At 40.8% G+C, this 12407-nt stretch overlaps 2 protein-coding genes across 3 annotated transcripts in view; one reads left to right on the top strand and one right to left on the bottom strand.

Annotated features, from left to right (window-relative positions):
- The window catches only part of JAM3 (junctional adhesion molecule 3), a 120905-nt gene that overhangs the window by 74070 nt on the left and 34428 nt on the right, over positions 1-12407 (bottom strand). Inside the window, exon 1 of one of the 2 annotated variants that reach the window (XM_043579864.1) lies at positions 7084-7223. The exons of the other annotated variant lie outside the window; for it this stretch is intronic. Coding sequence (XP_043435799.1) covers positions 7084-7159 — 76 coding nt within the window. The 5' untranslated portion in view covers positions 7160-7223. Of the gene's footprint in view, positions 1-7083; positions 7224-12407 lie in introns of those variants that run through there. 2 annotated transcript variants of the gene reach the window in all.
- Positions 11176-12316, top strand: LOC122483166 (WD repeat-containing protein 61-like). The gene has a single exon (XM_043579866.1). The coding sequence runs from the start codon at positions 11241-11243 to the stop codon at positions 12156-12158; it is 918 nt and encodes a 305-aa protein (XP_043435801.1). The 5' UTR covers positions 11176-11240; the 3' UTR covers positions 12159-12316.

Here is a 12407-nt window from a genome sequence, read left to right as displayed (position 1 = left end):
TCCCCAATGTTCTTTACATGGACGATCTGGCTCCTTAATTTACTAACTGTAACCTTAAGTTAGGTAATTAACCTTTCTGAGTCTCAGACTCATCATCTGCAAAATGAAACCTATAAAAACTGACTTCTGAGATCAATTAAAATAGCCCAGGTGAAGCTATCAGCACATTGCCTGCCACATAGTTTTCAATAAATGGTAGGTGGTATTATTTCTTATTATAACTCATTGGTCCTAAAATACAATGTAGGGATTTCCAACTCCATGCCTTTGCTCAATATTTCCTTCACTTTACTGCCCCCCAACACCTCCATTCCCCCCAAATCTGCACTAGGTAAATCAAAATTATCCCTAAAGTCCAGCTCCTTCTTGAAATTCTTGTCTACCAGGCCAGAGCAAGTAAGTACTCTCACTTCTAAACACATTAAAACATTTTCCAAAAATGCTGTTAACTATCTAAACTGTATGTTTCTTCTGGTCTAAAGAGGTGTTCATCTTAGATTTTCCTGTTTTACTCATGGAAAGCTTTACAGCCGTGAAAACAGAGACTGCCAAATAAATATGGATTGGCTGTTTAAGTTCTAATACCCTGGTAGAGATACTTTAGAGGAAAAACAGGAGCGGGGGGGGGGGGGGGGAAGGCAGCTGTCTTAGGATTCACTGCATTCTTTGCAACCTTCCAGACAGCTGTGCTTCATTCTAAAGACATTATACATATTCCTTACAGAAAAACATCAGACAAGGAAGTCCATGGTGGGCAGGAAGAAGTGATAAGGATACATCAGCTGACAGCTCTCTTCAGGAAACATCTTTCAGAGTCTATTTTCCAAGGAAGTCAATTTGACCTGGTGTTCCTCTCACCCAAGACAAAGAAAACAATTTTCCAGGAGTTGCCCAGCTAGCACAAAGGAGGTGTTCAATAAATGCTGGCTGACTCTGAACAGGCAGACCAAAGCAACTACTCAGATTATTTTGCTTGTTTAAACAAAACAAAAAACAAAAAAAACAAGAAAACACGGTAGTGAGGCAGATTTTCTCATCAGCTCTTTCAGTTTTCCAGTTAACCATTTGCTGAGGATGCCACAGTTGGCTCCCCCACCCAAAACCCAGTAACAAACCTCTCAAATGTGTCACAAAGAAGACATGATCAAACAACTGAATCAGGTTAGCCCCTCCCTACTTCATTCACTGTGGCGGACATTAATTAAGGTTCACAATCAACATGCTATCACATTGAACTAAACAAAGTTTTTCCATTTTAATTTTTTTTAAAGTAGGCTTCGTGCCCAGCATGGAGCCCAATGCGGGGCTTGAACTCATGACCCCAAGATCAAGATGTGAGCTGAGATCAAGAGTTGGATGTTTAACTGAGCCACCCAGACTCAAAGTTTTCCCATTTTTTTTTAAAGTTTATTTATTTATTTTGAGAGAGAAAGAGAGTAAACTCATACGCAAGGGGCAAAAAGAGAGGGAGAGAGAGAATCCCAAGCAGGCTTCACACTGTCAGCATGGAGCCCGATGGAGGGATTGAACTCACAAACCGTGACATCATGTCCTGAGTCACCCAGGCACACCAAGTTTTTCCATTTTAAAAGAAAATCTTTAGGGGTGCCTGGGTGGCTCAGTAGGTTAAGCATCCGACTTTGGCTCAGCTAATGATCTCACGGTTCATGAGTTCGAGCCCCACATCCAGCTCTGTGCTGACAGCTTTGAGCCTGGAGCCTGCTTTGGATTCTCTATCTCCCTCTCTCTCCCTCTCCCTCCCTCCCTCCCTCTCTCTCTCTCTCTCTCTCTCTCTCTGTCCCTCCCCCACTCACACTCCATCTCTCTCTCTCTCCCTCTGCCCCTACCCGACTCACTCTCTGTCTCTGTCTCTCTCTCAAAAATAAATACACATTAAAATAAACTTAAGAATTGTCTGGGATCTTACTTATGCTTCATTACACAGAAAGAAACCTGGCTTCTCAGACCATGAAGGAAAAGCAGGAAATGACCCATAGCTTAAATAAAAACATAATAAATAAAAATTAAAAAATAAAAGGAAAACTTAAAAAAAGAAAAGAAAATCTTTACTACTGTCAAATCTAAAATTCCACTATTTTATCTATCAGAGGCCAAAACAAAATACATTTTTTTCATTATTAAAAAACATTCTCATTAAAGAAAACTTGGGGGGAAAATAAAGAAAACTTGGGAAAAAGACAAAAGAATCAGCCAGAAAAAGAGAAAAGTAGAAAACAATCAGCCATAAGACCTACCACTCAAAAACAGCACCTATCAACATTTTGGTTCATTAGATTCCAGGGGTTTTGTTTCCCCCTAAGCATAAGATTAGTTTTTGCATAACTGTAATCATATGTATATGCTAATCCTACCTGCAGCTGTGTCACTTAAATTATTCATAAACATTTCTCCATGTTTTTTTTTCTTCTTAACCATGTATAACTTGCATACATGGTTAAGATTTTTTAATTAAACCAAGAAATACTTACCATTTGCTTTCTTTCACAGAAACTACTGCAGTAAAAACTAAGAATTCTCAAAAGTTCCTGGGGCCACTGGAGCTAAGATACATAAAAAATGCCTAGACACAGAGGAAGTACTTAAGATAGTTAACTGACTTACAAGTGACAAAGAGAATATTTACTATAGTCATCTCTAGAAAGATACAAAAGAAATGAAATTAAGCCTCGGTTTCTAATGAGTTTTTAGTGTCATTGAAAAGATAAAATGTATTATACCCAATAATTGAAACCCAATGTAATTCAGCATACAACTATCCTTGCTCTTCAAGAGCTGGGGATGCTTTATTCATTTCTGCACCCGTAGTATGCACAACAGTGCCTGTTCAATATATTGAACAGATATTCAATAAATGCTATACTAAACTGAACTACAAACTAAGAGTCATGCTTATACAGAAATAAGAAAGGTCACTGATAGTCAAGGTTAGGTTAGGCAGAGAAGGAGTATGAATATAGCATAATTTGACTTTGGAAATAATTCACAGAAAGAAGTCTGAACCATAGAAGCTTTGGGATTCTGTGAAAATGAAAAATAACATGAGAAAAAAAAAATGTTTGTAGGGGCGCCTCTGGATTTCCGCTCAGGTCACGATCTTACAGTTTGCGAGATCAAGCCCTGCATCGGGGTCCATGCTGACAGCGTGGAGCAGGCTTGGGATTCTAGCTCTCCCTGTCTCTCTGCCCCTCATGCATGCTCTCTCTCTCTCTCAAAATAAATAATAAATAAATTTTAAAAACTTTTTTTTAAAGAAATATGGGGTGCCTGGGTGGCTCAGTCAAACGTTCAACTTCAGCTCAGGTCATGATCTCGTGGTTCCTGAGTTCAAGCCCCACCTCAGGCTCTGTGCTGACAGCTCAGAGCCTGGAACTTGCTTCGGATTCTGTGTCTCCCTCTTTTTCTTTCTTTCTTTCTTTCTTTCTTTCTTTCTTTCTTTCTTTCTTTCTCTCTCTCTCTCTTTCTCTCTCTCTCTCTCTCTCTCTCTCTCTCCCCCCCCACTTGTGTGCATGCGCGTGCTCTCGCGTGCGTACTCTCTCCCTCCTCTCTCTCAAAAAATGAATAAACATTTAAAAATTTTTAAAAATGTTTGTAGTTTTAACTTATAAAAAGTTTGATGTCTCTACACAATCAGCATTGAAACTGCCACTGAACATATGAACTACTCATGGGAAATATATAACATAGAATAGATACTACCTAAAAACAAAGAAAACACACCACCACAAAATACTACAGTATTCCTTTAAATCAGAAACAAGGGCTAATTCTCAGGAAGCTTTCTGTACGTCATGAAAAGTGGCAAAGACGCAGTAAATTAAAGCTTTAGATCTCCATATAGAGTACTATGGTGGATACTGTCCTTGCTAAACTAGGTGTAAAAGAATGTGCTTACCAAAACTTTCTTTCAGGATCTCTTTATACTCCAGTGAAGCTATTTGCATATATGGTTAGTATTCAGAGGGTAGAGAGAGCTCTGAAATCTGTATTCAACCCTAACAGCATCATACTCACACCGCCTGATTCTAAACATATCTTAAAAAAAAAAAAAAAAAAGAATCCAGCTTCATGAATAGAGTATCATTCAACAGACTCCATACATCCTCACTTCATTCGTACACATATTTTCTTTTCTTTTACCCCACTTGTGCTTTGAAAAAATTCAAAGAATTTATGGAGAAGGAATCTGCTAATATCACATCTCTAACAGCTGCTAGCTTGATATACTAAATCCATAGCTCCTTCAGTTACATTATGTGTCCATTTCAGAAAGTGTGCTTAATTACAAATCTGGTTTCTTTCAGAACTGTTCTAAGCCTATCCTACTAGGCTTCCTTAAGTGCAAGTTACACAGACCTTAGGGGCTGGTGTATGATAATTTTGTCTGGATATAATACTGCAATTACTTATGATTAAGTACCTCTAATAGCTATCCATTCAGTCTCTGAAGCCTGAACTCATGAATAAATGCCTATCAACAAGTCATTTGAGAATGAACAGCTGATTTGAGGCACTGCATAATGCAGGGCAGGTGTTCTTTGTTTTTCTGAACACACACACACACACACACACACACACACACACACACATCTGATAGCAATTATATCTGCCAGAAAATTTAAAAGGAATTATAACATAAAATAAGTCATTCTTAAAAAATGGTTTAGAATACTTTTCAAATTTTTTTCCAGGAAATTTTAATTTTTAGATTTTGCTAAACTTAAGCACACAAGCTTGTTTTATATAAAGAATACAAACTATTACTGTTTTAATTCTAAATGAAGCACTTCTCTCTAGGACATCAAAAGATTTGGAAGCCAAAAAATATTACTACACAATCATTCAAAAAAGCCATGTGGCATAACATTTGTAAGGTTGAATTGCACCTGTCACCAATACAACAAAACAATATTTTATATGCAAACCACAAAGCTTTGAACATTTGATAAATTGTTAAACTGATGCATAACAAATCGACTGTCATATGAAATGATACAAGTAACCACAAATTAAATTAACAGAAATAGTTCAAAACTCCCAAATTTAAAACGCATAGGCTATCACCTTGAGCAAGTTACTGCATCTCTCAGTCTGTTTCTTCATGCACAAAATGAACAAAATAATTTTAACAATCTCTTCAAGTTGTTAGTAATATGAAATGAATTACATATTAAATTCTTAAACAGCCTGGCAAAGGTTAATAAAGAATGTACTGTATTAGGAACAACAACAAAAACAATGTATTATATCAGGAACAATTTTTTTTTAATGACAACGCTGAAAAATAATAGTATTTGAAAAGAATAATCATAAAAATAAAAAAGACACAGCTGTCATGACCTGCGGAAGAGTAAAGTTTTCAAGGTATTACAGTGTGTTTAGAGTACACACAAAATAAGAGAAAAAGAGCTCCTTACTGAAAAAGATAGCTATAGCCCCTTAAGGTGTATTAATACAACCTACCACCTTGATTCCTTGTCATTAGTCCTATTTTGCAAAATTTTATTCTTCCTCCTATGCTCTGCAGGTAAATCCCAGCCCTTAATATCAAGAAAGCCACAAAACCTGTACCTCCAGAAAAACAAAGTAAAAAGTTAATGGAATACAAAGTCCTTAGCATCTTCTAGTTTTATTAACAAGCAACCAAGTTGAAATTCAACTGCCAAATGTGTCTGCAATAAAAACTGCAAACTTTCATGTGAACAGAACTTTTCAACAATGGGGAGTTGTTCCAGTCTGTGAATAGGACAGTGTCAGTGTGACCAACAAAGCTGGGAGCTGGACATTCCTGACACCCTTGTCCCCTGGCTAGGCTTTGATCTCCCAACCACATGTTTTTGGAAATCACTTTTGGGCAAAATATATGACAACACCTACCCATATCCTGAAACTTATCCTTCATCATAGAGCCCTGTTTCCACAGCTTCTGCCTCAGACCCTCACTTTTATCTACCACCATTATGAACATTCCACAAGAATGAACATCAAACACAGGAGTGCTTTGTTTTTCTGGTCTGTCCACCCCCACTCCCAAACAGTCACTTTGTGTTTTAATTTGTATATTCTGGAAAACATCACGGGATGACAACAGCAACTGAGCCAAACAATAAATGACCTAAGAACTATAAGACCTCATCTGGTTACCTGAGGATGTCCTCCACAGAAGTGTTGTGTAGTGTGCTTTAGGTAGACATGGGTTTCAGTCTTGGAAAGGTGGCTTGACTTAGGTCTTAGTTCTCTTATTTGAAAATGGGTTAATCCACCTCACAAAGCTATTGTAAGCTCTAAATGAGAAGATTTCAAAGTGCCTAGTATATAGTACATGCTCACTAAATACAAGCTACGTTAGACCCTCCATCCAACTGTCCTGAGACACACAAATCTAAGAGAATTGTGGACAGTGGAAAAGACAAAACAAAACTCCGAAGTTTGTCAGTGTGACCTGATGAAAACGGCCAAGATGCTATTTCAGGGTAAGGGTCTGCAGGGTCTCCTGGGCCAGGCTGGAGACAAAAAGGATACTTGATTGAGATCTATGGCATTTTATTTCCCCCAAAGGAAAGTTGGGTTTGCCCAATTCAGTTCCTTTGTTTACAACAAGAGAGAAATGAACAGCACATCCCCAGAGGGCTGTGACCAAGAAGGCAGGCCTCAGAGTTGCGCTTCGCTGGTACTTCGGAAGGCCCCTCACTGTCGACTTCTAGGCAACGCGCTCGCTCCGCAGTGTGTTCTAGCAAGTTCCGAGCCCACGCCTAAGCTTCCACCTTCTTTCCAGAGAGCGGTACCCACCGCCCGGAACCTGCCCACCGCCCGGAGCGAGCTACCCGGGCCTCGCACCGGCCCCTTGCACCCCCGCAACGACCCGGCTGGGACCCCGCCCAGAGGCCCCCGATCGACCCCCTTCCGCCGGGACGCGGGCGCGCGCCGCTCCTCCGGCCGAGCCCCCAGCGTCTCCGGAGCCGGGACCGCTATTCCCGCCAGGAACCACTTCAGTTGCTCCGGGCCCGCTCTGCTCCCATCCGCCCCAAATCCTCCTCTCCCAAAGGCAGAAACATGCACACTCACCCCTGAAAAGCAGCAGGAGGAAAAAGTCAGACAGCCGGGCGCAGAGCCGGACCGTTGGCCGCCGCCTCAGCGCCATGTCTAGGGGAGCTGAGGGGCCGCGGACGCGCGGCGCAGCTAGGCTTCCCCGCGCGCATGCGCCCTGCCTGCCGGGGCCCCGACTACCCGCCCCTAGTTACCATAGCGACCACCTGGACCAGCACAGCCGTCACCATAGTAACAAGGGAAGCTGAAATTTGGTCGCTATGGATTCAGGGATGCTCAGGACCCAAGCGCATGAGGTCTCATTCAACGAATTTGATGGGAGGAGATAAAGAAACGTGTTCAAGAATGGGGCGGGGTAAATTTCCATAGCTATAAAATGAATGGAACACTACAGATCAGAGAAGGAGCACTCAATTAAAACTTGGAAATGAAGTATTTCCTCAAATTATTTCCACAAATCCTTATTCCACAAATAAGGATGCATTCTAATTGTCTTTAAAGCATTATAGCCTGCACCTCTTTTGAGTCCCTGATTCCAAATGTGATAGAAGCAAAAAATGCTGAAATCTATTTAAAACATAAGCAAGACATATATTATGCAGAATATAAAAGTGATGTCTTTCTGGAGCGCCTGGGTGGCTCAGTCGGTTGAGAATCCGACTTCGGCTCAGGTCATGGTCTCAGGGGTCTTGAGTTCAAGCCCCACATCCATATCTCTGCTGTCAGTGCGGAGCCCTCTTTGGATCCCCTGTCCTTCTCTCTCTCTCTCTCTGCCCCCACCTCCGCCCACATTCTCTCTCCCTGTCTCTCTCTCAAAAATAAACATTTTTTTAAAAAAGTGATGTCTTTCAACACAATACATAGTTTCTGTGGTAGATCAAAAGCATGATGGCATGCCCATAGTTTATTCTGCAGAAAAGCAGGATGATAATTCTTTGCTCTGATTTCTCAATATTGGAAAATGATAAGGCTAGGGTAGAAAAATGGAGCAGAATCTTATGAAGACAAGCAGATAAGATGAAGAGAAGGATAAAATGTACTGGAAGTTGGACCTAGGGATGCAGGAGATTTTGAGTGTCACTTACTACCATGGAAATTCTTGGGGCGCCTGGCTGACTCAGTAGGTTGAGCACCCAACTCTTGATTTCAGCTCAGGTCATGATCCCAGAGTAATGGGATCAAGCCCCACATTGGGCTTCATGCTGAGCATGGAGCCTGCTTGAGATTCTCTCTCTCCTTCTGCCACTCTCCCTCTGTCTCTCTCTCTAAAAAATAAAAAGTACTGTGGAAAAATCTTGAAATAGCTTTTATTATATCTAATATAGAAAGTATCCCTAATGCTTCAGGAAACAACAGAGTGAAAACAGAATTCTAAGTATAGTTATTAGTAAAATATGCCAGAGTTTACAACAACAAATATTTTTTATATATTTTTTTAATTTTTTGACATTTATTCATTTTTTAAAGACAGAGAGGCATGGTGCGAGCAAGCAAGGGTCAGAGAAAGAGGGAGACAGAGTCCAAAGGAGGCTCCAGGCTTTGAGTTGTCAGCACAGAGCCCAACACGGGGCCTGAACCCACAAACCATGAAATCATGACCTGAGCCAAAGTCAGAAACCCAACCGACTGAGCCACCCAGGCACCCCTCCAACAACTAATATTTTTTAATGTTTAACTTAGTGGGGGGGTGCCTGGGTGGCTAGTCAGTTGAATGTCCAACTCTTGATTTCAGCTCAGGTCATGATCTCACAGATCATGGGATCAACCGCCACATCAAGCCCCATGTCAAGATCTGCACTGAGAGTGCACAGTCTTCTTGGGATTCTCTCTCTCCCTCTCTCCCTCTCTCCCTCTCTCCCTGCCCCTTCTCTTTTCCTCCGCTTGCATTCTCTCTCTCTCTTCTCTCTCTCTCTCTCTCTCTCTCTCTCTCTGTCTCAAAAGTAAAATAAATGAATAACTTTTAAAAATGTTTAACTTAAAGACTTCATTTTTCACACAGTCACCCTACATTTTTTTAGCATTTAGTATTTTTAGCTTTCACAAAGTAGGAAACTGTGTGTGTATAATTCACATATATACCAAATTATGAACGCCAAGAAACATGAAATAAATTGAGGCTGTTGCCAAGGATATTCTTCAACTGTCATCACTTTATGATCTTCTTTATAACTTTTTATAATTGCTCAAACCTTTGCAAGTGTGAATTAATTACATTTTCAAAATTTCATAAAGACAGAATAAAAACTTTAAAAATAACTCAACCACTTATTATGATTTTGTCTTTCTTTTCTTAAACCCTCTTTCTGTTCCAGTTCTCCATATTCCAAAGTCACAAATAAAAATATGTGAAAATTATATTATCATGGCAGCCTTTCTCCCTTCATCAAACACAACATACAGGAATTAAAAAGAGAAAAATTCTTCTTAGGCCCACTGACTTTTTTCCTTTTGTTTTCTCTTGTCTTATCATTCCCTTTAGTTCTTGGAAATATAATCAGGCATATTTGCCTAACTAAAAGAACCATTTTGATTACCTGGGAAGTATGAGGTGTCTGACTGTGGACGGAATAGTTTTCAGAAACTAGTGCCTCTTTTCTCCTGCTTGATTTCCTGTGTTTGCATTGTGACATTGTTCTGTCTGTTAAATGGTTTTCTCTGTTAGGGAATCTTTTGAAATTCAGAACAAGACCACAGAGAGAGGCTCCATGAATATTCTATATGGAACAGAGGTTCCTATGAGAGCGGATGCAGGTGCTTCATTGTAAAACATTGATTTTCCTCCACAGATGGAGTCTGCATGTCATGGCTGGTGGTTGAGACACAATCCTGGAATGGAGCCTAACTGGTGATGCACCAGGACAGGGTAGAATTCCTTTGGATGTCTAGTGATCTGCTTCTTCATATGATCTAATTATTCCCAGGAGAGCTTTGGCCCTGTTCAGAAGGGAACCAGAGGTCTGGAAGCATTCAGTGAGTGAAGCTGTGGCATCTGTGCTTCTATCACCACATTATCCAACTGAATATGCTTGTTTCTAATGTGTGATTTACTAAGGAGAGATTCATTTCTTAAAAGAGTTCAGGGAACTAAATACACTTGTGCTAAACTTGACCAAAAGCATGTGCAAGACTTTTCAATACTAATGCAAAGTGTAAATCAAGTAGCAAAGAGTAGGGTTTTCCTGTGAGAATCACCTCTAAACAAACTGGAGAGGTCCTGGAATCAGCAATTACAAGAAGGGAGACATAAACTCTGAAGTCTGATGGGCAATGATGCAAATTCTTGGCTTTTGTAAAGTTGGGAAAGTTACTTAATTTCCCTAAGCCTTAGATTCCTTGTCTGTAAAATAGGGATAACAATACCTACCTCAAGTGGTCGTTGTGAAGATCATGTGAAATAAAGTTCCAAAAGATACTAGGTGCTCAGTAAATATCTGTTGCCTGTGCCCCTTCCGTTTCCTACTATTTTGGCTCAGAATGGGAAAAATGACTACAATATTCCTGGAGAGTCTTGATAAAGAAAAGTACCTTCAGTCTGCAGTTGGGTCAAAGAGAATGAGAAGCAAAGAGGAACTTTTACATCAATGTGTATTTGTTCTCTCAGTGTGATTATATTCTTAAAAAGTAACATGGCTATGGCTTCTGCCCCTTCACTATGCCATTATACACCTGAACAATCACCTGAAGTCAACCCTCACAGCATGATGGAAGTAAGATACATTGACTAAGGGAAGTCTGTGACCCTAGAGTTATTCTATAAAAGCATTCCTCTTCAGGGTTTATCAAAGATCCTGTTGCTCCATCTTACCTCCATTCAAGTTTCCTCTTCCTTGAAATATTTCCAACTCTGGTCTCTCACATGTTCTCCCAACTATCAGGTCCTGCTCCTTCTCTTCAAAGTATTTCTTTAATTTCATCTAAATAGAAGGATCCCCCTGCAATCTAAGGAAACAGTAGGGGATAAAACCTTCACCCCTTCTAATGAGATGTGCTGCTCATGCTATATGAGGAAGGGAAGTTCTTTTGCAGTTCAATTTATTTGCAAGGTCCTTTCTTTTGTAGTGGCACAGCTGAGAAAGGTCATATTAATGCCAAAGTTTTGGCTTAAAGTGTCTTCCTAGGCAGCCGGTGGGGCGGCGAGCTGTCTGGCCGTTAGCCCTTCATCCTTGGTTGAGGAGATGACCAACCAGTACAGTATTCTCTTCAAACAGGAGCAAGCCCATGATGATGCCATTTGGTCAGTCGCCTGGGGGACAAACAAGAAAAAAAACTCTGAGACAGTGGTCACGGGATCCCTGGATGACCTGGTGAAGTTCTGGAAATGGTGTGATGAGAGGCTGGACCTACAGTGGAGTCTGGAGGGCCATCAACTGGGTGTGGTGTCTGTGGACATCAGCCACACGCTGCCCATTGCTGCATCCAGTTCTCTTGATGCTCACATTTGTCTCTGGGACTTGGAAAACGGCAAACAGATAAAGTCCATAGATGCAGAACCTGTGGATGCCTGGACTTTGGCCTTTTCCCCTGATTCCCAGTATCTGGCCACAGGAACTCGTGTGGGAAAAGTGAACATTTTTGGCGTGGAAAGTGGGAAAAAGGAATATTCTTTGGACACCAGAGGAAAATTCATTCTTAGTATTGCATATAGTCCTGATGGGAAGTACCTGGCCAGTGGAGCCATAGACGGAATCATCAATATTTTTGATATTGCAACTGGAAAACTCCTGCACACGCTGGAAGGCCATGCTATGCCCATCCGCTCCTTGACCTTCTCCCCGGATTCTCAGCTGCTCGTCACTGCCTCAGATGACGGCTACATCAAGATCTATGATGTACAACACGCCAACTTGGCTGGAACACTGAGTGGCCACGCGTCGTGGGTGCTGAATGTTGCCTTTTGTCCTGACGACATTCACTTTGTTTCCAGTTCATCTAACAAAAGTGTGAAAGTTTGGAATGTTGGAACGAGGACTTGCGTTCACACCTTCTTTGATCACCAGGATCAGGTCTGGGGAGTAAAATACAATGGAAATGGCTCAAAAATTGTGTCTGTTGGCGACGACCAGGAAATTCACATCTATGATTGCCCAGTGTGAACACCAGTCTCCCAGACTAATGCTGCAAAGAGAATGTATACATTGATCGTGACATTCCTTACCTTCCTAGCTTAACAAAATAGAGCATTTATTGTAGCAGAAGCTTAAATTTTGTAGATACAATATAAATCTTTTCATGTTTTATTGGAAAAAAAAAAGTGTCTTCCTAGAGAGACACCTTTATAAGAAGCTGTTTAGCAGCCCTTTCATATTTCACCGAAAAGAGCCTGGGTGTTCATGTGCTAGAGT

Source organism: Prionailurus bengalensis, chromosome D1, assembly GCF_016509475.1.
Source record: "Prionailurus bengalensis isolate Pbe53 chromosome D1, Fcat_Pben_1.1_paternal_pri, whole genome shotgun sequence".
Lineage (NCBI taxonomy): Eukaryota > Metazoa > Chordata > Mammalia > Carnivora > Felidae > Prionailurus > Prionailurus bengalensis.
Note: the sequence above shows the minus strand (reverse complement) of the source record. Positions and strands in the feature narration are given on the sequence as shown.

Bases quoted from the DNA above. Each gene is read 5' to 3' on its own strand.
- LOC122483166 (XM_043579866.1), top strand. From the start codon at position 11,241: ATGACCAACCAGTACAGTATTCTCTTCAAACAGGAGCAAGCCCATGAT.